This window comes from Salminus brasiliensis, chromosome 1, assembly GCF_030463535.1.
Source record: "Salminus brasiliensis chromosome 1, fSalBra1.hap2, whole genome shotgun sequence".
NCBI lineage: Eukaryota > Metazoa > Chordata > Actinopteri > Characiformes > Bryconidae > Salminus > Salminus brasiliensis.
In genome coordinates, this window is record NC_132878.1 from 7,467,465 (window position 1) to 7,493,740 (window position 26,276).

General features: G+C 44.9%; 1 protein-coding gene across 1 annotated transcript in view; it reads right to left on the bottom strand.

Moving 5' to 3' along the window:
• Positions 1–26,276, bottom strand: part of dcc (DCC netrin 1 receptor) — a 358,534-nt gene that overhangs the window by 150,602 nt on the left and 181,656 nt on the right. The window contains exons 6-7 of the mRNA XM_072696028.1: positions 8,985–9,139; positions 8,121–8,241 (exon numbers count right to left, since the gene is read on the bottom strand). Of these exons, the coding sequence (XP_072552129.1) occupies positions 8,121–8,241; positions 8,985–9,139 (276 nt within the window). The remainder of the gene's footprint in view (positions 1–8,120; positions 8,242–8,984; positions 9,140–26,276) is intronic.

Sequence of the window (26,276 nt, forward strand, 5' to 3'; positions counted from 1 at the left end):
CACATTTCAGCCCACTTGGTGAAAAACCTACATGTTTAAAAACGGATGAGTTAATAGAGCCTTTAGATGGTATGATGGGATGAATATGCGAGCAGAGACATGAACTAACCACGGTGGGTTTTGATTTCAGGTTGACCCGAAAAGCGATTTTCCGTCCACTCTACAGCTGCATTACTAAACTATGAGCTTCAGCTGTTTTTTACGCTTGCTTCCACCAACAGACAGCACTGCAGCAATGCTTTAAAGCTAGCCATGCATAACTAATGGGCTGCAAGCAGAAATGTTTCAATCTCTGAATGAATACGTAAAGCATTAGGAAATGCTACAGATGGTATTTAGCAATATTTAGTAAATCATAAACGAGAAAAGGAATAATTACGGTTGGCTCCAGACTGCTTCTGTGAAATTACCCATGTCGTCAATAAAAAGAGAACATAGTGCTTTAAATGTCTCAATTTAGCCCTGAAATGCAGCCAAGCTGTTTAAAGTTCAGACGGTTCAGCACCGATATGTTGCACTAGGTTCTTTACACGTTCCTTCAGTGTGTGCTCAGAAGTGCTAGACTTTACTTGAAGAAATTGTACATGAAGTATTTTTGCTGCACTGTCTGAACCTTCAACTCATATCCTATACCTGGTGTTTGCAGAAGTAGAAGAGGAGGTTTTTATAAGAATCTGATCTTGAGAGAATTTGTTGATGTCTTACTTATACAGAAAAAATTAATCTTTTACCTAATTTTTTATCCTTTTCAGGCATTAAAACAAACAAAAAAAGTTCTGTAGGCAAGCTTAACCCTCTCAGACATAATATCTCATAGGAATGTAGCAATAAAGGTTCATAAATGGTCCTTGGCTTGGGCGTACGGCTCTAGTAAATATTCTTTAATGAGTATAGAACCTTTACCTTATGCCGAGGTTCTTCCATTTTTAACCATCTATCAGACATGACGTCTCACATTCTGAAAAATAAAGGTTATTCAATGTTTCTTGGCTTGAACATGCGGTTCTAGGAAAACGGGTACAGAACGAGTATAGAACCTTCAATTTATGCTGAGGTTCCTCAATCTGTGCAGTTCTAGGAAAACGGGTACAGAACGAGTATAGAACCTTCAATTTATGCTGAGGTTCCTCAATCTGTGCAGTTCTAGGAAAACGGGTACAGAACGAGTATAGAACCTTCAATTTATGCTGAGGTTCCTCAATCTGTGCAGTTCTAGGAAAACGGGTACAGAACGAGTATAGAACCTTCAATTTATGCTGAGGTTCCTCAATCTGTGCAGTTCTAAGAAAAACGGGTACAGAACGAGTATAGAACCTTCAATTTATGCTGAGGTTCCTCAATCTGTGCAGTTCTAGGAAAACTCTTTAACGGGTATAGAACCTTCAATTTATGCTGAGGTTCCTCAATCTGTGCAGTTCTAGGAAAACTCTTTAACGGGTATAGAACCTTCAATTTATGCTGAGGTTCCTCAATCTGTGCAGTTCTAGGAAAACTTTTGTATGGAGTATATAGGGAGATAGAACCTTAAGGGGGACAGAACCCTTACCCTATGCTGAGAGGGCACCCCAAAAAAGAACATCTAGTCAAATTGAGGTAATTAAAAATCCATTTTCGACTGTTTGACCGCATTCCCCTCATTGAATTACGTGTGTAATGTTGATTATATCCACTGGGTGGCAATGATGTAAAAAAAGGAGGTAAAACAAAAATTATGTTCTACACCCCCGGACTAGTTTATAATTTGTTGCATAGCAGGAACATGACAAAAGAATCCCTATGATAGCTCAAAAAGCGTGTGTGACCGCTCGGTTGAGATGCCCAGTTAGGGTAAACAGAACTGGATGCTGACAATAGCTCAGCATAAACACTGCTCAGTATTATAAGGCCAATTTCCTGACTGAATCATATGCGTTGTCTTCCAATCTGGCACATTTTTAAAGCCATTCACTCTTTACATAATAAGATACGAGCGATAGGAGCTAGTGATACTCATTAATTCTGCTATAGCCAGCATAGCTGAGCCTCATTAAAGAACTGGGAATTGACCAGCTATAGCTACAGCTATCTAGAACTAAAACAAAAAAGTCGCTAAATGAGGATCCAGGAACAGAATTTCGCCATTGAGTTGTTTCTTTTGGAAAATGTATTTCTCAGTGTGACTGTTTAAAGGGTTAGAAAAACAAACAAATAAATAATTAATACAACAACATCCATTTCCAGCAGCTGGTTCGCTCATTGTTTTTTCTCATGCTCTCAATATTCCCCTCGTGTCGCTCTCCTCTGTATTGTAATTAGCATAGCGAAGATTGAGTTAACACTCGAGTCCACGAGAGGCCATTGAGACAGGCCATTGTGTGCCTGTCAGCTTTACAATTCTACTTAATAGAGGCTGTGATCCTTAACTCTATTGTGCCTTTGTTAGAAAGCAACAAGAGCAAGGGTCTTCTAATGTGTGTGTGTGTGTGTGTGTGTAGGTGTTTGTGTATATGTGTGTGTGTGTGTTTGCACGCTAGTCATTTCCCCTGAGAGATGTGGGGCTGATGGCAGTGGCGGTGGGTGTGAGTTAAGGGTTGTGTGTGTGTGTGTGGGGGGACACACACTTGGCATCTCATAAGACCCCCCCTCCGAAGCCGGCGATTGGCTGCTGACATCTGTTGCCGCTGCCGACCAACCCCCGCGCTTTTACTATGCTGCTGCCGTGGCGACGCTATGGCTGGTTGCCTGGCGATGGCAGTGGGTTTTTTGACCTTGCCTGTGCCACACGCATTTCCTCGGAGCGCCGAGCGCAGCTGCCATCTGTGCAGCCAACTCCGGGGAGCCGCCGCAACATTGTCTGAGCGGTGATTAAAAAGTGGGGGGGAGACGGGAGGAAACGGGGTGGGGGTGGGGGGGGTCTTGGCATAATCCATCCTTTCCCAAAGACAGATTAAGAGTGTCACAGCGGAGTCCCAGCGCTGCTCTAATTGGTTCTCATTTTTCCCTAAAACGTGTTCAGTGAAAGAATCCGGAGCCGGATGTGTTAACCGGCCCGTCTGCGGCTGACTCTCCGTTCTGATTCACAGGTATTAGCTCATTCCCACCCTGGATCCCTGCCAAGACGGCCTGGCATGCAAAAGATGCACCGACAGACTGAGCACACACTCGCCCTCCTTTTTATATCTTGGTATGGAGTCTTATTGTACATATCCCCCATATGCCCCACATATACAGATCAGCCATAACATTAAAACCACGGACAGGTGGAGTGAATAACATTGATGATCTGGTTCTGATGGCGCCTGTCACATATTAGGCAGCAAGTGAACAGTCAGCTCTTGAAGGTGACGTGTTCCAAAAATTGGGGGTCTCGTGGGGTGTTTCTGGTATGCAGTGGTCAGTACCTACCAAAAGTGCTCCTAGGAAGGAAGGACAACAGGGTGTCCCACCTCACAACTTACAGGACTTAAAAGATTTGCTGCTAACAGCAGATACTACAGGACACCTTCAGAGGTCTTGTGGGGTCTTCTTTTTAAATTTTGGTGGCACGAGGGGGGCCTATACTATATTCGGCAAGTGGTTTTAATGTTATGGCTGATTGGTGTACTGAAAAAGGGCTTATTGACCACAGTCTAAGCAAAAAGGGTTCTATATACTATGAAAAAGGGGTTCTTTGACTTGTAACAATAGTGGAACCCTATTATTGCTACGTTCTAAACAAAAAAGGTTCCAAGTAGTACTGAAAAAGGGTTCTTTGGCATAGAAAGTTCTAGATATATACGTCCTTTGTCTCAAAACAATAGTGGAAACCATGTAGTGCTACATTCTAGGCAAAAAAAGGTTCTCTGTAGTACTAAAAAAAGGTTATTTGACTTCAACGTATCAACAATAGAACTTATTTAGCACCACATTCTAGGCAAAAGGGTTCTATACATTACGGAAAACGGTTCTTTGACTTGTAACCAGGGTGGAACTCTTTCAGTACTGCATTATAAACAGAAAAAAGGCTTCTAAACAGTACTAAAGTACTAAAGAAGTATTCAACTTGTACAGATAGTGAAAGCAAAAAAGGGTTCTAGATAGTTCTGCAAAATGCAAAGAAAATTCTATATTATAAAAGCAAAAAAAACAAAAAATGATTCTTTGACTTGTACAGATAGTGTAACACTTACATTCTAAGCAAAAGGGTTCTAGATAGCCCTAAAAAATGTTTTTTGTCTATAGTGACAAGAGTGATGCTACATTCTAGGCAGGAAGAGGGTTCCAAACAGCACAGAGAAAAGGATGATTTGACTTGTATAGATAGTGAAACATTCTAAGATTCTAAGCAAAAAAGGGTTCTAGATAGTACTGCAAAGTCCTCAAAAGGGGTTATTTGACTAGAACCAAAAGAAACTATTTAATACTACATTCTAAACAAAAAATGCTGTAAAACAGTACTAAAAAAGGATCATCTGAATTGGACAGATAGTGAAACGGTTCCATTCTAAGCAAAACGGGTTCTAGATAGTACTGCAAAATGTTCTTTGTCTCAAAACAACAGTGGAAACAAGCCATGTAGTGCTACATTCTATGCAGAGAAAGGGTTCTCTATGGTAGTGTAAGTGTTACACTGTAGTGCAACCATATAAAACAACGGTTCTACATGGTTCTAAAAAAGATCTGCTTGCATGAGTTCCTGTAATGCAGGGGTTCTCAAACTTTCTACAGCCAGGAACCTGTTTCTATTTCTGTGCAGAAACTAATTCAGGAGCAGTGGAACTATGTTGTTTGGAGTGATGGAGCTCCATCCATTGGGTGAGTTGCAAAGGAGGAAAGCCTGTTACTGCAGTGAAAGTAGGACAAACTAGGAACACCCTTGATCTTAGAAGAGCACTGGTGTCCACAAACTTTTGGACATCCTTTTGGTTCCTACAAATGAAACATGAAGTTTCTATAAAAACACACACACACACTCTCTCTCTCTCAGACACACACACACACACACGCACACGCAGATGTCCTGCTAAATGCTGCATGCATTCGGGAAGAGTTCCGGGCCCCGAGCTGCGGCTAAACTCCGTGCAGGGAGTGCGTTACCTTTGCTAAGCAAGCGATTTCCTCACGGCCGTGTGAAATGAAGTTCCTGCAGAGTCTGAGAGCTGCAGCGCGCTCGGCATTCAGAGCACTGAGGCTCGAGCTGTGTTACAGATACGCTATATGGACAGAAGTATTTGGACACCTGCACATTCATGGTTTCCTATGAAATCAAGGGTTTTAAAAAAAGAGTTGATCCTGCTTGTTGGAGTGACTGTCTCAATTGTCCAGGGAAGAAGGCTTTCTACTAAATTTTGGAGGAGCACTGCTGTGAATTTGATTGCATTCAGCGACAAGAGCATTAGTGAAATCAGGATGTTATATGATGGTCATTGCCCCACCTCATCATCCCCAACTCTCCAGCTCATCCTAAAAGTGTTAGATGAAGCACCAACCATCATCCCAGAGAACACAGTCAGTTCCACTGCTTCACAGATCAATGCTGGGGGGATTTTTACCCCTTTAGCTCAGGCCTGGAATTAGGCACGGGCCAATAGGTTAATGTTTGTTTATTTGCTCCAGAGAGTCCTATTCTATTGGCAGTACTTCTCTACAGGGACTAGACAAGCTGTGTGTGTGTGCATTTGCACATCCGTGTCAGCAATGGGTGCAACTTAATGTAGCGAAATGCATTCATTAGAAAGAAGGGGCGTCCACAAACTTTTGGACACATTGCATCTACAAGAGCTTTTCTATGTATTTAAAGAACCATTTCAAATATATTTAAGGTTCCTTATTTGTGGCTCCACTTTTGGTTCCCTGGCGATCCTTTTAATGATTCCTTAGAGAACTATTTTAACATTTTAAAGCTTAAGGAACCTCCACATTCTGAAGGTCCTGGAGGTTTACCAGGGTGAGGATTGAGCACCCCTGAATAGAAAGGTTCCATTAAAATGGTACAGAACCTATGCAAAGGTTCTTTAAACCCTCAAAAGGTTCTTTATACTCACACATCCTGAATGCAAAAGGGTTCTATAAAGTACTGAAAAGGATTTATTTGACTCACAATAATGGTTCTGTAAGAAGAACAGTCTAGTGGAAACATTTTAGGGGGTTCCACCTATCTAGAACCCTCCTCCTTTTAATGCTACATTCTAAGCAATGTGGTTCCATATATTACTAAAAAAGAGTCATTTGACTTGTAATGCTATTGGAACCTTCTTTGGTGCTAGATAATATCCGTCCGTTGTCTGTGAATTGCTAAAGAACCCTTGCTTTGTGCGAATGTATGACATCACTCAAAGAACCCTTTGAAGCACCTTTTTTTAAATGTGTTAAACCTCCAGATTAACCTCGATTTGTGTGTGTGTGTGTGCGCGTGAGAATATTTGAGGACACATCTAAGGGGAAGCCTCCTGTGCCTTCCTCCATCTCCGACGGGTTCCCTGTGATCATCTTGTTTGTCTAGATTTAATTTCTCCGGCTCCCTCCGGACCCCCGTCGCCGTGCCGCGCCCTGTAGACCCGCCCCCAGCGGGCAACGCCGCTCCGCTGCTCAGTGTGTGTGTTTTCATGGCCGTCCTCAAGGGCGTTTGATCTAATCCCCACAGCCGCCTTCTGCTGGAGTATGGATCGGAGGAGCTGTCAAGTCACACGATAGCATCAAGGTTCTCCGCGCTGGCGTGTTTATCAAGGCGGGGTTGATCTGATCCTGAGCTTGCAGTCGAATGACTGGACGTCTGGATGCGTCCATCTAGTGCCAGAGCTACGCATGGGTCTAGACTACACTCAGAGCAAAAAGGGTTCTATATAGGACTGAAAATGGTTCTTTGACTTGTAATGATAGTGGAACCCATTTGTTGCTACATTCTGAGCAAAACTGATTGTATACAGCCCTGAAAACGGGTTCTTTGATTCAAAACAATAGTGAAACCATTTTGGTGCTAGATTCTTAGAAAAAAGGTTCTATACAGCACTAAAAAAGGATCATTAGACTTGCAAAGACAGTGGAACCATTTGTTGCTACATTCCAAGCAAAACCTATGCAAGCTATGCAAAATTCTATGCAGCACTGAAAACGGGTTCTCTGATTCATAACAATAGTGGAACCATTTTGGCGTTGCATTCTAAGCAAGAAGGTTCTGTATAGTACTAAAAACAGTTATTTGACTTGCAGTGATAGTGGAACCCATTTTGGTGCCACATTCTAAGCAAAAAGTGGTTCTATATAGCACTGTAAACGGGTTCTTTGACTTGTAATGATAGTGGAACCCATTTGTTGCTACATTCTAAGCTAATCCAATTCTATACAAGTACTGATAAAAGGTTATTTGATTCACAACAATAATGGAACAGAAAAAAGGGGTTCTATATAGTACTGAAAAGGGTTCTTTAACTTGGAGACTTGCCAGTGGAATCATTTTGGTGCTAGATTGTAAGAAAAAAGGCTTCTGTATGGTACTGAAAATGTACTTTGCTGTGTAACGATAGTGGAACCCATTTAGATGCTTCATTCTAAGCAAACGGGTTCTATTCAGTACCTGTTTTACCTGCTGTGTGAACGTCACCTAAACGCCTCTAATCCTGTTCTAAACATCTGCAGCTGATGCGCTGATACAGGCCTTTAAAGTGCAAGTGTGTGTGTGTGTGAGTGCATACTGGACTTGTGCTGACTTGATTCTGTGACACACAAACACACACACATGCACACACACGCACACACACTGCCTGTCAAAGTGCTACCTGCACCTTGTCCGAGAGTCAGAAAACATCTGTGTGCAACCGCGTCTCACCTGACCTTCCTGCAGGCCATGTGTGGGTGGATGAGAGAGAGAGAGTGTGTGTGTGCGTGTGTGTGTGTTTGTGTGTGTGTTGGCGCACATGCGAGTGTTAGTGTGTGTGTATGGATGTGTGTAAGCAGATGGACAGTGGTGATAATGGCACAGTGTGGACTGACAGTAACAGGGGAACAGGCAGGAATGCTAACAGCAGCCGCTCATTGCTGATCTGACTCCGGTCCTTTTCTGTGGGATCTCCATAGCGTTAGACTTCCGGACTGAGACTGAAATCCGGTGCCAGATCAGCAGTGTTGGGCGACTCGGACGGGAACACGTCCACGCGGTCTCTCACCTGGCTCTAGCAGTATGAGCTGGGCCATTGCCAAGGCATTTCCCGCTTCGTTCTCCGCCACGCACTGGTAGAATCCCTCGTCCGAGCGCACCAGGCCCAGGATCTGCAGATTCCCACCGTCCTGCAATTCAGAGGTTTATAAAGAGATTATTCCCAGATTAGGGATTAGGAGTGTAACTACAGCTGTGTTTTCATTGTGAACACTAACCATGTTATTCTGTCAATACACACACAGTCCCAGAGAATATACACTATATGGACAAAAGTATTGGGACACCTGCCCAAGTTGTTGTTTCTTTTCCAAAATCAAGGGCATTAAAAGAGTCCTACTTTTTTTGGTCTATTTCTCTGTCTCTTTTATCTAGGCATTCTACTAGATTTTGCAGGAACATTGCTGTGAGAATTTGACTGTATTTAGTGACAAAGCGTTAGCGAGGTCAGGATATTGGATGATGATGATCACCACCCCACCTCATCATCCCCAACTCCCCAACTCATCCCAAAAGTACTGGGTGGAGCACCATCGTCATTCCAGAGAACAGCTCTAGAGTCAGCTCTACTGTTCCACAGTAGCTCAATGCTGGGGGGCTTTATACCCCCCTAGCCCACGCCTGGCTTTATTAGGCAGCATGGTGCCTACAGGTTTATCATGTTTATCTGCTACAGAGTGTCCTATTCTCCTGGCAGTAAATCTCTACAGGGACTGGACAAGCTGTGTGTGTGTATACATTTGCACAACTGAGTCAGCAATGGGTGCAACGTAAGGTAGACCAGAACATGTATTTATCTGAGGGATGTCCACAAACATTTAGACATGTAGCGTATACAGATATAACTATATGTATATCTTTGAACCTCTCTTACCACAATCTGGAAGTAGTCACTAGGGATGACCACCTCTCCGTTCTTCACCCAGTGGACGCTGGGCGGAGGGTTCCCGGTCACCGCGCATTCCATCTCAATGTCCATGCTTTCGTAGGCGAACATGTTGGACGGATAGTTCAGGAACTGAGGGGGCACTGCAGATGAAATCAATAAAAAAAGGAAACCAGATAAGAATGATGTCATCAATACATCAGCAATGCCAGCTAGCTCTGTCCCCATAGAAGGTATAGAAGGTATGCATGTGACATCACAGGTGGCGTGAGACACTGAGACCACGCCCACTGAGTGGCAAAATACAGACAGAGTGGTAGCGTTAGTGCTCAGCATGAATGACGCTAAAACACAGCTTCAGCAGGATCTAATAGATTGCTGAAAATTAGTAGAAGCAACTGGAATCCAGGCACTGAAACATGTGAGAGCTCACTGTTTGGTGAAGTCGTGCTCTGAAAACAGGTGGGAAATAAGGAAAACAAGCCACGAATTTCCATGAAAAGAAAAAGCAAGCAAACCTGGATGAGCCAGTCTACTAAATGAGCCTGAAAACAGTGGAAAATACTCCTAAGACCATTCCCTCCACTCTGTGCTCTCAGATATGAGGCCTAATCCTCTAACCTTGTGTGCTTTGAGCCTCAGTTAGCTGGACGTTCCTGGCTGCATATCGTTATCCATAGACTGTTGGTTCTTTAGTAATTTGGCTGGAGCGCTGTCAAGTCCTGCTGCCTTTAACCTGAGCAGATAATCGCTCGTTTCTTTCCCGGTTTGGCCGTTACCCTGATAAAAGCAGCCGTGCTGCAGTGTTTGCCACTCAGTCCGACAAAAAGGGGCGAGTTCCAGCAGTGCATACCCTCTGTTGAGCCAAAAAGTGTGTGGAGGAAAGGGTTAGCCGAGGCAGCAGTGCCAGGTTGCAGTTATGGAGATAAATGAAAGCTGAAAGCTCGGGGGTTTCAGGACAGTAACCACACCAGAGCAGAGCATGTTGTGCATAGCAAAGCACGACTCACCTGTTTTAGAGCCGGAGAAGGCGCTTTCTTATGCACATATTAGCCACAGCAGCAAATTGCAATATTACCCTGTAATTGAACGTGTTTTCCCCCACATTCACCACAGAATACCACTTTTAATGATGACTGCATCATTGCTTGTCCTTCATGACATCATCTTTAGTGCTTAGTAGATCCCCTCTGCTGTTATGACCTGCTGCAAACATGACGCATACCCAGGCACCAGCTTCTGGCAGCATTCTTAAGGAGTCTTAGCCCATTCCTCATGGGCAGTGGCCTCTAGTTCGCTAATATTCTTGGGTTTGTTGCTGCAACTGCCTTCTTCAAATTCCATCAAAGATTTCCTATGGGGTTCAAGTCAGGCGACTATGATGGCCATGGACCTTTTGAAACCAAGCCTTGGTGAACTTTGAGGTATGCTTGGGATCATTGTCCTGTTGCAAGGCCCAATAACGACCAAGCTTCAGCTTCCTCACATAAGGCATTTTAAGAGGTTTTCTCGTAGAATTTTCCTGATTCTTGATTGAGTCCATCTTGCCCTTCATACTCTGCACCCCACAGTATCACTGAGCCTGCAAGCAAGGTGTTCTTTGCAGCATATACTTCCAGGCATACCACTAATCCATTAGCCTGAAAAGGTCCAGTTTTGTTTCACTGCTCTACAGAAGTTCTGGGATGCTGAAAAGAATAGCCTGGCTACAATGAAGCATGGTTATGGCTCTGTGATGTTCTGGGGCTGCTTCGCTTTTTCTGGCACTGAAAACCGTGTGAAGGGCAAGATGGAATCAGTGGACCTTCAAACAGGTCCAGGAAGAAGTCCTGGAAGGTTCTGACCTGAACCCCGTTGATAATCTTTGGGGGGGGGAAATTGATGAAGAAGGTGGAAACAGGAAACCCAAGAATATGCATGAACTGGAGGACACTGTTCATGAGGAATGGGTTAGGATGCCATAGGAGCACTGCCAGGAGCTGGTGTCTGGCTATGCATCATGTTTGCAGCAGGTCTACTACTCTACTAAGTGCTCATATTACCATGAAGATCTCTGATTTCCTACTGAACTCTCACTTTAATCAGATTAGCAGTGCTGTGCTACAACTTCAAGTAAAGGCGGCAGCTGAAATATTCAGGGGATGAAAGTGGGAGAAGGATGATCTTCTGCTGATTCTCAAATACATGATGGAATCCTTGAGATTAGGAGGAAGGCTTTTTTGACAGTGTGCAACAGTGGCAGTGTGTGTGTGTGTGTGTGTGTGTGTGTGTGTGTGTGTGTAGATTGGATTTGAGTAGTCATGCTTGATATGCTTGGGCTGTATGTGAGCGGTACAGGTTGCAGGTTATAGCCGTGCATCCGTCATCCAGGATTGTCAGCGGAAGATTGGAAATATAATCCTCTCCCTGAAGGAGATTTCCACCGTAAGCTTGCGGAGCTGCCGGCGAGTGTACGGTCATTATGACGGAGACCACCCAAGAATCTGTAAATCCGTCAACATTGGCCTTTTCGCAGAGATATAAAGAGCCCCCCCCCATTAAAACAAACAGCTCTGAGAAGGCCTGAAGAACCCACAGGTTCCAGCGCTCCTTCTCTCCGAGATATGGAGTGCACATTTCAGCAGCAGAATTAGGTATTGATCTCATTTCAGGCCGGATTTTCATCTACAATGTGCTCTGGATTTAAAACCCTGACTCGCGTGCCGCTGTGCCGGGATCGACCAGATCGGTGTGTAACTGACCAGAGATGGCTGCGGGATTGTCATCAGGAACTTGTAGTGAAACTTGTAGAGTCCACTAACAAGAGCATAAGTGATGTTATGCAGATCGAACAGGCCGAACACGTTATGCAGGAATGAGTGAGTAACAGACACAGATACAGCACACCGCGAGAGAGAGGGAGAGAGAGCGCACGCGAGAGAGAGGGGGAGAGAGAGAGAGAGAGAGAGAGAGAGAGAGAGAGAGGAGAGAGAGCGCACGCGAGAGAGAGAGGGAGAGAGAGAGGGAGAGAGAGCGCACGCGAGAGAGAGGGGGAGAGAGAGAGAGAGAGAGAGAGAGAGAGAGGGAGAGAGAGAGAGAGAGAGAGAGAGAGAGCTCACGTAAGAGTCGGTAAGAGTGAGAGAAAGACAGAAAGACAGAGAGTGAGAAAGCGAGACTAAGAAAGAATAAGAGAGAGAGAGAGTCAGTAAGAGAGAGAGAGCACACGCAAGAGAAAGTCAGTAAAAGTGAGAGAAAGACAGAAAGACAGAGAATGAGAGAGAGCGAGACTAAGAGAGAGAGAGAGAGAGTCAGTAAGAGTGAGAGAAAGACAAAGACAGAGAATGAGAGAGAGCGAGACTAAGAGAGAGAGAGAGAGAGTGTCAGTAAGAGTGAGAGAAAGACAGAAAGACAGAGAATGAGAGAGAGCGAGACTAAGAGATTTAGAGAGAGAGAGAGAGAGAGAGAGAGAGAGAGTCAGTAAGAGTGAGAAAAAGACAGATGGAGAGTAAGAGAAAGCGAGACTGAGAGAGAATAAGAGAGAGAGAGAGAGAGAGAGAGGTGATGGTAGAGGGCAGGGGGATAGTGTAAACATGTTAAACTCTAAACTGGTGTAAACTGGTCACCTGGCGACCGTCAGCATCACTCACTGTCACATCCGTCACCACGGCAACAGAGTGACAGACAGCAGAGACACCTAAATGTCCCGAGTGCCCTGGAACTCATCTCGCTCCACACACACACTCCCTCAGGCTGATGGTGATGGAGGAGCACACAGGCATATCTGTCACCACTGGACAATGAAGGAAAGGACAAGAGACTTGTGGACACAGTGTGTGGGAGAGAGAGGGAGAGGGAGAGAGACGGACAGAGAGACATCGAGAGAAGTAAATAACTATAGCGGGAGACAAAGAGAGAGATGTAGAGAGAAATATAGAGAGCGGTAGAGACAGATAGAGCAGTAGAGAGAGACAGAGTGGTAGAGAGAGATAGAGATGTAGAGAGAGATAGAGCAGTAGAGAGAGACAGAGAGTGGTAGAGAGAGATAGAGATGTAAAGAGAGACAGAGACAGATAGAGAGAGCAGTAGAGAGAGATAGAGAGAGCAGTAGAATGAGCAGTAGAGAGAGCAGTAGAATGAGCAGTAGAGAGAGCAGTAGAGAGAGATAGAGAGAGAAGTAGAATGAGCAGTAGAGAGAGCAGTAGAGAGAGATAGAGAGAGCAGTAGTGAGAGGAGTAGAGAGAGATAGAGAGAGCAGTAGAGAGAGAGGGCAGTAGAGTAGAATGAGCAGTAGAGAGAGCAGGAGTGAGAGAGAGAGCAGTAGAGAGAGATAGAGAGAACAGTAGTGAGAGCAGTAAAGAGAGAGAGCAGTAGAAAGAAAAAGGGAGCAGTAGAGAGAGATAGAGAGAGCAGTAGAGAGAGAAAGAGAGCAGTAGAGAGAGATAGAGAGAGCAGTAGTGAAAGCAGTAGAGAGAGATAGAGAGAGCAGTAGTGAAAGCAGTAGAGAGAGATAGAGAGAGCAGTAGTGAAAGCAGTAGAGAGAGATAGAGAGAGAAGTAGAATGAGCAGTAGAGAGAGCAGGAGTGAGAGATAGAGAGAGCAGTAGTGAGAGAGAGAGAGAGAGAGAGAGAGAGAGAGCAGTAGAGAGAGATAGAGAGAGCAGTAGTGAGAGCAGTAGAGAGAGCAGTAGAGAAAGATAGAGAGAGCAGTAGTGAGACAGAGAGAGCAGTAGTGAAAGCAGTAGAGAGAGCAGTAGAGAGAGATAGAGAGAGCAGTAGGGAGAGATGGAGAAAGCAGTAGAGAGAGCAGTAGAGAAAGCAGTAGAGAGAGCAGTAGAGAGAGATAGAGAGAGCAGTAGAGAGATAGAGAGAGCAGTAGAGAGAGATGGAGAAAGCAGTAGAGAGAGCAGTAGAGAAAGCAGTAGAGAGAGCAGTAGAGAGAGATAGAGAGAGCAGTAGAGAGATAGAGAGAGCAGTAGAGAGAGATGGAGAAAGCAGTAGAGAGAGCAGTAGAGAAAGCAGTAGAGAGAGCAGTAGAGAGAGATAGAGAGAGCAGTAGAGAGAGATAGAGAGAGCAGTAGAGAGAGCAGTAGAGAGAGCAGTAGAGAGAGATAGAGAGAGCAGTAGAGAGAGCAGTAGAGAGATAGAGAGAGCAGTAGTGAGAGCAGTAGTGAAAGCAGTAGAGAGAGATAGAGAGAGAAGTAGAGAAAGCAGTAGTGAGAGATAGAGAGAGCAGTAGAGAGAGCAGTAGAGAGAGATAGAGAGAGCAGTAGAGAGAGATAGAGAGAGCAGTAGAGAGAGCGGTAGAGAGAGATAAAGAAAGCAGTAGAGAGAGATAGAGAGAGCAGTAGAGAGAGCGGTAGAGAGAGATAGAGAAAGCAGTAGAGAGAGCAGTAGTGAGACAGAGAGAGCGGTAGAGAGAGATAGAGAAAGCAGTAGAGAGAGCGGTAGAGAGAGATAGAGAAAGCAGTAGAGAGAGCAGTAGAGAGAGACAGAGCAGTAGAGAGAGCGGTAGAGAGAGATAGAGAAAGCAGTAGAGAAAGCAGTAGAGAGAGCAGTAGAGAGAGATAGAGCAGTAGAGAGAGCGGTAGAGAGACAGAGAGAGCGGTAGAGAGAGATAAAGAAAGCAGTAGAGAGAGCGGTAGAGAGAGATAGAGAAAGCAGTAGAGAGAGCAGTAGAGAGAGACAGAGCAGTAGAGAGAGCGGTAGAGAGAGATAGAGAAAGCAGTAGAGAAAGCAGTAGAGAGAGCAGTAGAGAGAGATAGAGCAGTAGAGAGAGCGGTAGAGAGAGATAGAGAAAGCAGTAGAGAAAGCAGTAGAGAGAGCAGTAGAGAGAGATAGAGCAGTAGAGAGAGCGGTAGAGAGACAGAGAGAGCGGTAGAGAGAGATAGAGAAAGCAGTAGAGAGAGCAGTAGAGAGAGATAGAGCAGTAGAGAGAGCGGTAGTGAGACAGAGAGAGCGGTAGAGAGAGATAGAGAAAGCAGTAGAGAGAGCAGTAGAGAGAGCAGTAGAGAGAGATAGAGCAGTAGAGAGAGCGGTAGAGAGACAGAGAGAGCGGTAGAGAGAGATAGAGAAAGCAGTAGAGAGAGCGGTAGAGAGAGATAGAGAAAGCAGTAGAGAAAGCAGTAGAGAGAGCAGTAGAGAGAGATAGAGCAGTAGAGAGAGCGGTAGAGAGAGATAGAGAAAGCAGTAGAGAGAGCGGTAGTGAGACAGAGAGAGCGGTAGAGAGAGATAGAGAAAGCAGTAGAGAGAGCAGTAGAGAGAGATAGAGCAGTAGAGAGAGCGGTAGTGAGACAGAGAGAGCGGTAGAGAGAGATAGAGAAAGCAGTAGAGAGAGCAGTAGAGAGAGATAGAGCAGTAGAGAGAGCGGTAGTGAGACAGAGAGAGCGGTAGAGAGAGATAGAGAAAGCAGTAGAGAGAGCAGTAGAGAGAGATAGAGCAGTAGAGAGAGCGGTAGAGAGAGATAGAGAAAGCAGTAGAGAGAGCGGTAGTGAGACAGAGAGAGCGGTAGAGAGAGATAGAGAAAGCAGTAGAGAGAGCAGTAGAGAGAGATAGAGCAGTAGAGAGAGCGGTAGTGAGACAGAGAGAGCGGTAGAGAGAGATAGAGAAAGCAGTAGAGAGAGCGGTAGTGAGACAGAGAGAGCGGTATGCAGTGTCAGAGAGATGATTAGTATCTGACAGAAAACTTTACTTACTTAATTCAGTTATTCTCTGTCTTAACCGCATGTACACACACACACTCACACACACACACACACACACACACACATATTGCCCTAAGTTCCTTACGCTGCTGGAGGCTGTGCTCCAGCTGAGTCTCTGAAGCTTTTAAACACTCTCCATTCCGTCTCATCTCTCTCTCTTGCTCGCTCACTCTCTCTCTCTCGGCTGAACTGTCATCAGAGCAGATGAAAGTTGGAAGCATTTATCCTTTCCTGCACTCAGGCCTCTCTCACTCACACACACACACACACACACTGAGAGCAAGAGGATCAATATCCGCAGACAGTGTGAACGGAGGCCGTGAGCATTAGCCTTCGACGTTCCCCAAAACAACAGCCAGAACCCTCGAGACCAAAGCTACACCACACCCTCCACACACCCTGCTCTACATCAGTCACACAGCGGCTCTGGACTGAATCTTAAAGTAAAAACAACCCTGTGCAGGAGCGGTTTTACTCAGGAAAAAAAAAAAAATGACTCAACAAATCATTTTCTAAAAACATTATTCTGAATCATACCAACAGAATCAAACCGGACATGAAATCTGAGATTTCATAATTTACTGAATCATTTCCTAAACAACTTGCTTCAACTCAAATAGAATTTCGAATCATATCAAAAGAATCAAATCAAATCAAATTGAACCATGCTGAAGTCATGATTCACTGAACAGTTTCCTAAAAACATGAATTGAATCGGTTTAATTCAAACATAATCCTGAATCAAATCAAAAGAATCTCATCAAAACATGCAGAACTCTGAGATATCTTGATTCACTGTGTTGTTTAATACAGAATCATGTTCAAAAACCTAAGTCTTAAAAGGTCATTTTAAAAGGATCCAATCAAATTTATAGATTCCAAGAGTCACTGAATAGTTCATTATTCATTTAGTTCAAATTCATTAAATCAAACATGCATCGAATAACTTCAATTCAAACATAACTGTGATCCATACCAAATGAATAAAATCAAGTCAAATCGAATCAAATGCAGAGATCTTATGATTCACTGAATTATTTTCCTACAGAATCATAAATGAAACTGCTTCATGCATGAATTTCTTCTATTTAAACCCAACTGATTCATAATCATACCAAAAGAATCAAAATGTGAGAATCATGACATTTGAGACATCAGGACCCACTGAATCATTTAAAACGGTACATAAACTGAATTAAACATGCTGAAATTTAAGATGTCTTGATGCACCGAATCCTTTCCACAAAACAGAACTGAATCGGTTCGATTCGAACAGAATTCTGACTGAAGAGTTGATAGGTCAGAGATTCACATCCCTGCTCTCAGATGTTAAGGAGACTCTGCAGCAGAAGGAAAGCGCTGTGTGTTTGAGAGCAGGCCTCGTCCACCCCGTATTCTTTAATCATTACTGTTGAGGCAGTGTGTGTGTTTGTGTGTCTGTGTGTGAGTGTGTGTGTGTACTACAAGCCGGCATCAATATGTCATTAGCTATGCTGCTGCTTTATCAGTGGTGTATTGCACTAATTAAGCACCAACGATTTCCATTAAACTGCAGTCCCCTCCTCTTCCACTCGGAGCTAGATGCTAAACCGCCAATTACCAGAGGTTCAAACGCTGCGGACCGACGTCAAGCGCCGAACAGCAAACACCGCGCTTTGAATAATTAAGTGATAAGTCAATTTGTTTAAGTCATATAAAGCTGAGGTGTGTAAACATCCCACGCTGTTGTTAGAAGCTTGTGTTTTTTCCAGAGGAACTGAAAGGAGCTCAAAGCAGGAGGATTACAAAGACTGCTGGGCTGCAATTAACAATCATGTCTGTAATTGAATAACTCGCTATTAACCTGACTATTAAAGGATTAATCACCTAATCAAACAGGCCTGGTTCTTCAGCTGAGTTCTTCTGCTCTCATGCTTCTGACACTACCATTTCTAATTTCCATCACTTTAATCTTTCATCGTAGTTCTGCAGTGTAGTACTGCCCCCTATGTTTCCTGTAGTGTACTGCAATTTGTCAGAAAGGCTGTGAGTGACTGTAGATGATAGACTGTATACATTAAAAGCTGTGTAAAGCTCTGATGTCATAGCACTTCAATACAATTACAATTGTGTAATTAAACAATCAGAGCTATGGCGCCCCCTACACTTCCTCAGGTGTACTGCACTATGTCAGATAAATAAATAAAATAACCATATGTAAATATATTCTTTCTACACGCATTGTCATATGGCATTATGTCATAAATATCGCAGACTGTAGTCCTTCTGTTTCTCAGCATACTCTATTGGCCTCTTTTCAACCTGTACTTCAATGCCCAGGAACCCTCAGGACTGATGTCAGGACTGAAATGTATTTATATACAAGTTGGTCAGACACGGCAGTGCTGCTGGAGTGTTTAAACACTGTCTGTCCACTCACTGTCCACTCTATCAGACTAACTACCTATTTTTTTTTTTTTTGTAAAGTCAGCAGGTGGTACTAATGTTATGGCTGATCAGTGTATATATATATATATATATATATATATATATATATATATTTAGATGATGTATTGTGTGTCGAAACAATACACAAAAAGGAAGGCCATCCTACCAACCCTGAGAGAACGAGGTCAATTCTTGGCCTCTGAGGCACGGATAGCTGTGGCATCTCTGGGAATCGAACTCATGACCTACTCATGACAGCGCTTAGATCGCTGTGCCACTCAGGAGTCCTAGAAATGATGCGTTGACCATAGAAATCTGTGTGTGGGGACTCTCGCGACTAATTACGGCAGCACGAAACGACTGCCGATCAACTCTTGCGCAAACCTATAACCTCCTGATGCTTCCTCTCAGAGCTTTTCTTGCTCTCCAAAAAGAGCCGAGCCAGAGAGCGAGCGGCAGACGCCGGACACTGAGCTGGCAGCGGATTAAAAGGAGAGAAGCTAAGACGGATATGAGAGATGGATAATGAAGATAGGGCACAGGTGAGCGTGTGTTCCTCACTGGGAAGGTCATTAGCATGACAACACAACGGCTAAGTCCAGGGCAGGAGCGAGCCAGTGGCCAATTCCTATAAGCTGATCTTAATGACTCTCTACCAACCCCATTCAAATGGAAATCCCCCCACCACTCATTTGAATAAACATCTGGTCTGTGTGTGCACGCGTGGGTTAATACCGTCCCCCACTGTGAGGGTCTCGAGGGTCCATCCGTGACAGCCTGTCGCACCGCTGGTGACATTTTCAGCGGCCCGTGGCCTCCAGACTCCCACTGTGACTGTGTGTGTATATGTGTGTTTCTGTGTGTATGTGCCTGTGTTTGGATACAAGCCCCCTTTAAGTGGGGTGTTGGACCCCATCGCCAGCATACAAGGCTGTGTAAACACAGCAGAGCCCGGCGCATGCGGGGACACACCGCTCGTTACGAATAAAGTCGGATTTCAATTTGTATTCTCAAACAATGCATTATTAATATCCCGAGAGCGGACGGCAAACAACGAGTCAGCCGCTATTCCGCAGCGGATTAAGGATTACGGTGCCAAAGCGCGGGCTAATTATTCCGGTTTGTGGGTGAACGGCTTCGGAATAACAATCACGTTCATTTACTATGCACTTTGTTTCTGTAATGCTGGATTTCTATCTAACAAGCTGCAAGTTTAGATCCACTGACCTCGTTTTTCCAAACATAATTCCGGCATTCGCTCACTTCCCTCCCTGCTGGTCTGGGCTACGTTTGCTGAGAGTAGACCCTCTGTGCTGTTTCCTTGAATTTCCAAAACAGCCATAAACAGCATTAGGAGATGCCAGCCCCTCTGAGAGACGCTGTAATACCTTCCATAAGCCTAACAAACTACATTACCCATAATACCTGTAGTCCACAGACTCTACTCTTCCACATATTCCTATAGTGCAACCACAGAAAACTGCACTCTTGAAAAAAATGGTGTTCTTCAAGGGTTCTATAGGACAGGCTATAGAGAACCATAACTCATATGAGTGGTTGAATGGTTCTTCAGACACAACGCTCTTAAAATAAAAGATGCTACATGGGGTTCTTTGAGCGGTGTCATAAAGGAACCATCTTTGTGTTTTTAATGCTGTGAGTCGATGTAGGGGTTCTTTAACAATTTGAAGGTTCTACATACTCTCAGCTCATGTTTACAAAAATGCTCCTTACGGAGATGGCAGTGTGGTGCTGCAGTTAGCAAGTGTGCAGCACCACACAGCTGTCTCTGTGAAAACCCCACCCAGTGTGGGTTAGCAAATTGCCAATAGATGTGTGTGTGTGTGTGTGTGTGACTGAATGGTTGTATGTGTGGTACGCTGCGATGGACTGGCTCCCTGTCCAGCGGGTATTCCTGCCCTGCACCCTAATGATTCATAACAAGATGGATGGACGGTTCTGTATGGGGGATTTCCTGCCTTTGATGAACCCTTTTTCGAGGGGTGTACCATTAGCCTTGCCTTCTCAGGGTCGATGGCACTTCCTCGCCACATCACTCCTAGTGTGATGTTGGTCAACACAGGTGCCTGTTAGCTGTTGTATCATAGCCAGGGAGCGAACACACTGCTACCTAGTGATGCTCCAATCTGCGCTAGTTCGAAAAGAGGCAGTATTTCGGAGAAGTCTTGTTAGTCTTCCCTCTCCTAGTGTCCTAGGGGGGTGTTGCTAGTGAAAGGGGAAGCTCACATGAACAGGGATTGGGCAATTGGGATAAAAAAGAAATAAATGATATCAAAAAAAGGAAGTTACAGAAGAAAATGACGCAAAGCGTGTTTTACAAACGTCCATGTCTCTTTTTAATCTCCTCTATTGCATTTTTAACCCTAGGACGGTCTTTAGAATAAATGGAGAGTATACTGTAGAACATTGCATTTTCATGCAGCACCTGAAATCCATTTGGCAGCTATTTGGTGTCCTAACACTGATGCCATAACCTCAGCGGTCAATAACAGCAGCCCTGGGCGCTAAATGCTTTAATTCGTAGTGACATTCCTAACAGAGTGTGGCGTTTCAGTGTAACCCTGCTGTTACCACACTAGCATCACGTCTGACCTGGACTGACCTTCGCCACTGGCTTGCAAGCACTTTCCAGTTGGTGGCAAGGTCCAGCTTGGGTTTTATTTTCAGCCTGATTGAATAGAAGCCATTTTTATCCATCAGCGTATGTTATGAATTATGCAGATGAAGGTTCGCACTGGATGGTTTTCCTGCGGAAGACGAGCGGTTAGTTGGGCTTCATGACGGGCAATATGCATTTTGGCCTCGAGTGGCTGAATGAATGTGACATTTTATTACGATGATGCAAAAACGCAGCTGTACGAAATGGACTCTCGTCCGTATTAGATTTCGACGCCAGCCATTGTGAGATAATGTACAACATAATAGCGGCAGATTAAACTATTCAGCGCTGGAGGTGGCAATGTGTTCTCAGTTGATAGAGTGCAGTGCAACACCAAAGAGAAGGAAATAAGCCATCGGTACAAAAACACCACTGTATTTGCCCCCCTCCCCCCCCCCCACAAACAAATCTGTAGCAGACAAGAGCGCAGAGTCCCAGGCTCTGATTAGATAAGGTCCCGGACGAGCCCCCACTTTTACCGCTCATTTGCGGAGTCTCTTTGATTAAGACTAATCTCTGATTAAGTCTGAAACAATGGATTTCTTGTAGTTGGGCTGATTTTTGCTGCTAAGCAGGTCATTGATGGGGAGCCTGGCAGCTTCAAATCCGAAGGAGGTTCCGGGTACGAATGTATTATTCAGAGAGGCACAAATAACGAGCTCAATCCAAATACACCATGTGTCTAAATAAGTGTTTATGGACAACAGCCTAGTCTCTGTAGAGAAGATCTGCCAACAGATTAAAATTTTCTGAAGAATGATGAACATCTACATGAACCTAATGGTACCATGCCTAATGACAGGTGAGAGGTACAGGGGGATAAAGCCCCCCAGCATTGAGCTGTTGAGCAGTGGAACTTCTGTGGAATTATGGGGCACCATCCAAAATTTCTGGGGGTTAGGGATGAGGTGAGGTGGTGATCATCATTCAACATCCTGACCTCACTAACACTCTTGTCACTGAATGCAATCAAATTATGGCAGCAATGCTCCAGAATCTAGTAGAAAGTCTTCTTCCCTGGACAGTAGAGACAGTTACTCCAACAAAAGCACAATCACCTTTTTTAATACCCTTGATTTCAGAAGAAACCATGAATGAGCAGGTGTCCCAATACTTTTGTCCATATAGTGTCTCGGATATTTCTTAGGACTAGCAGACACATTGAGAGAGAATTGGTCTCTCCTGATGGTTAGACGGCACTCTCTCACCCTACCACTCTTAAAGCAATGGTGGATGGCACAGGCATCTGTTAGCTGGGGTGGTGGAGATGGGGACCCAGCGCTTCCTCCGACCGAGCGTGTCGGCTGCCAGGCGATGCCGCACTGGCATCAGTTTGGAAGGAGGCGGTGGCTGGCGTCACATGTATCGGAGGTCCCTATCCTCCTAATGTCAGGAGCATTGCTACTGCTAGGGGGGGCTACGAATGCATGGGTTAATTGGCTGCACCAGATTAGGTGCCAGGAAACCTACACATTTAACTGAACCCTACCACTCACTGGCCACTTTATTAGAAACACTCACCCTGTACTTCTGGGAAATCAGCCGTATGTGTCCAAAAGTTTGTGGACACCAGATACTTTTGGACAGAGAGTGGACATCAATGGCTAAAAATATTTTAATTGGGTTAATTGGCAGCACCAGATTAGGTGCCAGGAAACCTACACATTTAACTGAACCCTACCAGTTCTACCAAGAGTAGTGGTCTAATATCCAGCCAGAATTCTGCCAGAAGCAAGGTGGCACTTATTTATCAAATATTAGGTGTGTTGTACGGATCAATCTGGCCTGAGTCGATTTCAGAAAACCCCAAAACAACCAAAACTTGTTTTCCATAACATTTACATCCATGATGAGCGTATCCTAAATTCCAACCACATCCATACCTGTTTGTCAAAAGTAACACACTATGTGAATTTAGTCTCTTCTTGTCCAATCAGAGAAAATGGTAGCCTGGTCTTGTTTGACAGGAAATAACAGGCAAACTTGCCTATAAGGAATAATTTTGGATAAATGCCAACACAGCTAGCAGCGTCTCTCTGTACCCCCCCAGTAAAAATGTGACAGACAGCTAGAAAACAACAACACTACAGCTAACAGCTGCAACGCTGGCTTCTAGCACCACTGTCCTTTTGTTTTGACCGCATGTCAAAATCCGTCACCGGCCGCGCCGGGTTGTCACAACAAGCTGCGGCCGGCGTCTCCGAAGTTGTCAAACATTGGCGGCTGTAGAATTACAGCGTCAGTCGTGCCGTCTGCGACACAAACAAACAAATCCAGGCAGCAGACAGAGAAACCAGTGGCCGAAGGTTTGACGGCCTTGTTTTTTAAAGCGCATCAGCATCAACATCCGTCAACACGCAGACGCCCAGCCAGCCCCACCGTAGCTGAGCTGACTGAGGAAGAGGCTTGTGAAGGCCTGCTGGCAGGGAGGTGCCTGCTGCCTGCTGAACGTTTGGCGACGCGGGTGACGATAAATTCATCTGGCTTTCGGTAATTAATCATCGTTGGCCTCCACGCTGGTTCTCAGAGGACTGAGCTTCCTCAGACGCTTCGAGACAATCACTGTCTGCCGGGTAATGAGCGGCTTGAGCTGCGAGAGACAATCAGAGAGCCAGACAAACAGATCCCTTAGAAAACACAAGCAGGGGCGAGCCACGACTGATCGATAGCGACTTAGCGCAACGCTCACAATCCATACATCACACAGGAGAGAGAGGGAGGGAATACCAGAAGCAGAGAGAGAGAGAGAGAGAGAGAGAGAGAGAGAGAGAGAGAGGGACTGAAGCAGAGAGAGAGAGAGAGAGAGAGAGAGAGAGAGAGAAGGACTGAAGCAGAAAAAGAGAGAGATAGAGAGAGAGAGAGAGAGAGAGAAGGACTGAAGCAGAGAGAGAGAGAGAGAGAGAGAGAGAGAGAAAGAGAGAGAGAGAGAGAAAGAGAGAGAGAAAGAGAGAGAGAAAGAGAGAGAGAGGGGGGGGGGGGGGAATAAACCCAGCTGACATGTCCATGTCGGGCCTGTACGCTTAGCCCAACTGGGCACCAGAATGTTTTGTCCATGGGTTCCATGTTGGCCCCACATACGGATGCCCACCAGAGTCAGTGACGGGACCAGGAGGGATTAACCATGGGCCCCATCTGGGTTGTACACTGCACATGGGGCCTAGGAGGGGCCTAGAAGATTAGCATAGGGTGGGCTGTAACGATGGAGCCCATTTGGGAAGCCCAACCGGGTTCCAGTAACAACACCTAGCCCAAGTTCCACCCATGTGAGCCTCACATGAGCATGTTGTCTGGGAAGGAGGCGTGAGAGATAAACAGAGAAAGAGAAAGAGTGATGGAGGGGTGAGAGACCGTGAGAGAGTGAGGGAGAGGAAGGGGAGTAAGAGAGAGAGAGAGAGAGAGAGAGAGAGAGAGAGACGCTTTTGACATTTCCTTTGGTAAATTAATTGGGCTGTTAAAGGGCCCTAATGAGCATCACTGAAGTCATTATTATCGAAAATAACAAACATTCATTATCCAAATCACAGCCAGCGGCGTTAAAGCAGCTGAATCCGCTGATAAACGTGTTGTGGACTTTAGTCTGACTCCTCACGGCTGTGATTTAGAGAATACGACCCCCTTCTAACTCTGCCTCAGAACCCATCAACAAAGCAACCGCTCCCCCGTCACTGCCATCCACAACCAGCCACACAACCAGCCACACAACCAGCCACACACTGCCGCCTGCCGCTCTATTCCAGTGTTGGCCACTTTACTGGAAACATCTACCCTGTACTTCCACACACTGGCCTTTTTATTGGAAACACCTACCCTTTACATCCGTGCACTGACCACTTTATTAGAAACACCTATCTTGTGCTTCCACTCACTGGCCACTTTATTAGAAACACCTATCTTGTGCTTCCACTCACTGGCCACTTTATTAGAAACACCTATCTTGTGCTTCCACTCACTGGCCACTTTATCAGAAACATCTACCCTGTGGTTCCACTCACTGGCCACTTTACTGGAAACGCCTACCCTGTACTTCCACTCACTGGCCACTTTATCAGAAACATCTACCCTGTGGTTCCACTCACTGGCCACTTTATTGGAAACACCTACCATGTATTTCCACTCACTGGCCACTTTACTGGAAACGCCTACCCTGTATTTCCACTCACTGGCCACTTTACTGGAAACGCCTACCCTGTACTTCCACTCACTGGCCACTTTACTGGAAACGCCTACCCTGTACTTCCACTCACTGGCCACTTTAGCAGAAACATCTTTGCTGTAGTTCCATTCACAGGCCACTTTATTGGAAACACCTACCCTTTACATACACTCACTGGAAGAAACCACTAGTCTAGGCAAAGCCTTTATTTAAGTCTGGGAAATCAGCCGTATGTGTCCAAAAGTTTGTAGACACCAGATACTTTTGGACACAGAGTGGACATCAATGCCTAAAAATTAATTTTCTTTTTCTTTGCGACTTTACAAAGTGCTCTGACCCATAGGCTTCAATACCTCAGCACTGCCTTATCTGAGAGGGTCTGAGACTAAATCTCTTTTCCCTTTTTCATCCCTATCCGTCATCTCTCTCCTTCATCACGTCCCGCGCTTCCATTTGCAGGGTTTGCGATGTTTGCCAGCGGTCTGAGGGAAGGCTTGAGGGCAGAGGCTTTTCAATCTCAGGGAGAGATAAGTGCTCTGGAAGATCCCCGGCTCTTTCGAGGAGGTGATGCACGAAAGTTTTTCAAAGGTCTTTTTTTTTTTACAGCTGACAAAGAAATCAGGGCAGCGGATTTATTCACAGTTCAGGCCTGAAGGACCTGCAGCTCGAGCAAAGTGGCCGCAAGTACAGATAAGTAAAAGCAAGAGAACTGCCAACAGCACTGATTTACACAGAGAGCTCGGAAAGTTACTGGTGTTCCTAATAAAGTGGCCAGTGAGTGGAAATAGAGGGTTGGCGTTTCTAATAAAGTGACCAGAGAGAGGATGTACAGGGATAGTGTTTCTAATAAAGTGGCCACTAAGTGGATTAAAAAGGTAGGTGTTTCCAATAAAGTGGCCACTAAGTGGATGTAAACGGTAGGTGTTTCTAATAATATGGCCACTAAGTGGATTAAAAAGATAGGTGTTTCTAATAAAGTGGCCACTAAGTGGATGTAAACGGTAGGTGTTTCTAATAAAGTGGCCAGTGAATGGAAGTACAGGGTTGGTGTTTCTGATAAAGTGGTCAGGGAGTGGATGTAAAAGGTAGGTGTTTCCAATAAAGTGGCCACTAAGTGGATGTAAAAGGTAAGTGTTTCCAATAAAGTGGCCAGTAAGTGGATTAAAAAGACAGGTGTTTCTAATAAAGTGGCCAGTGAATGGAAGTACAGGGTTGGTGTTTCTAATAAAGTGGCCACTAAGTGAATGTTAAAGGTAGGTGTTTCCAGTAAAGTGACCTGTGACTGGTAGTACAGGGTTGGTGTTTCTAATATAGTGGCCAGTGAGTGGACGTAAAAGGTAG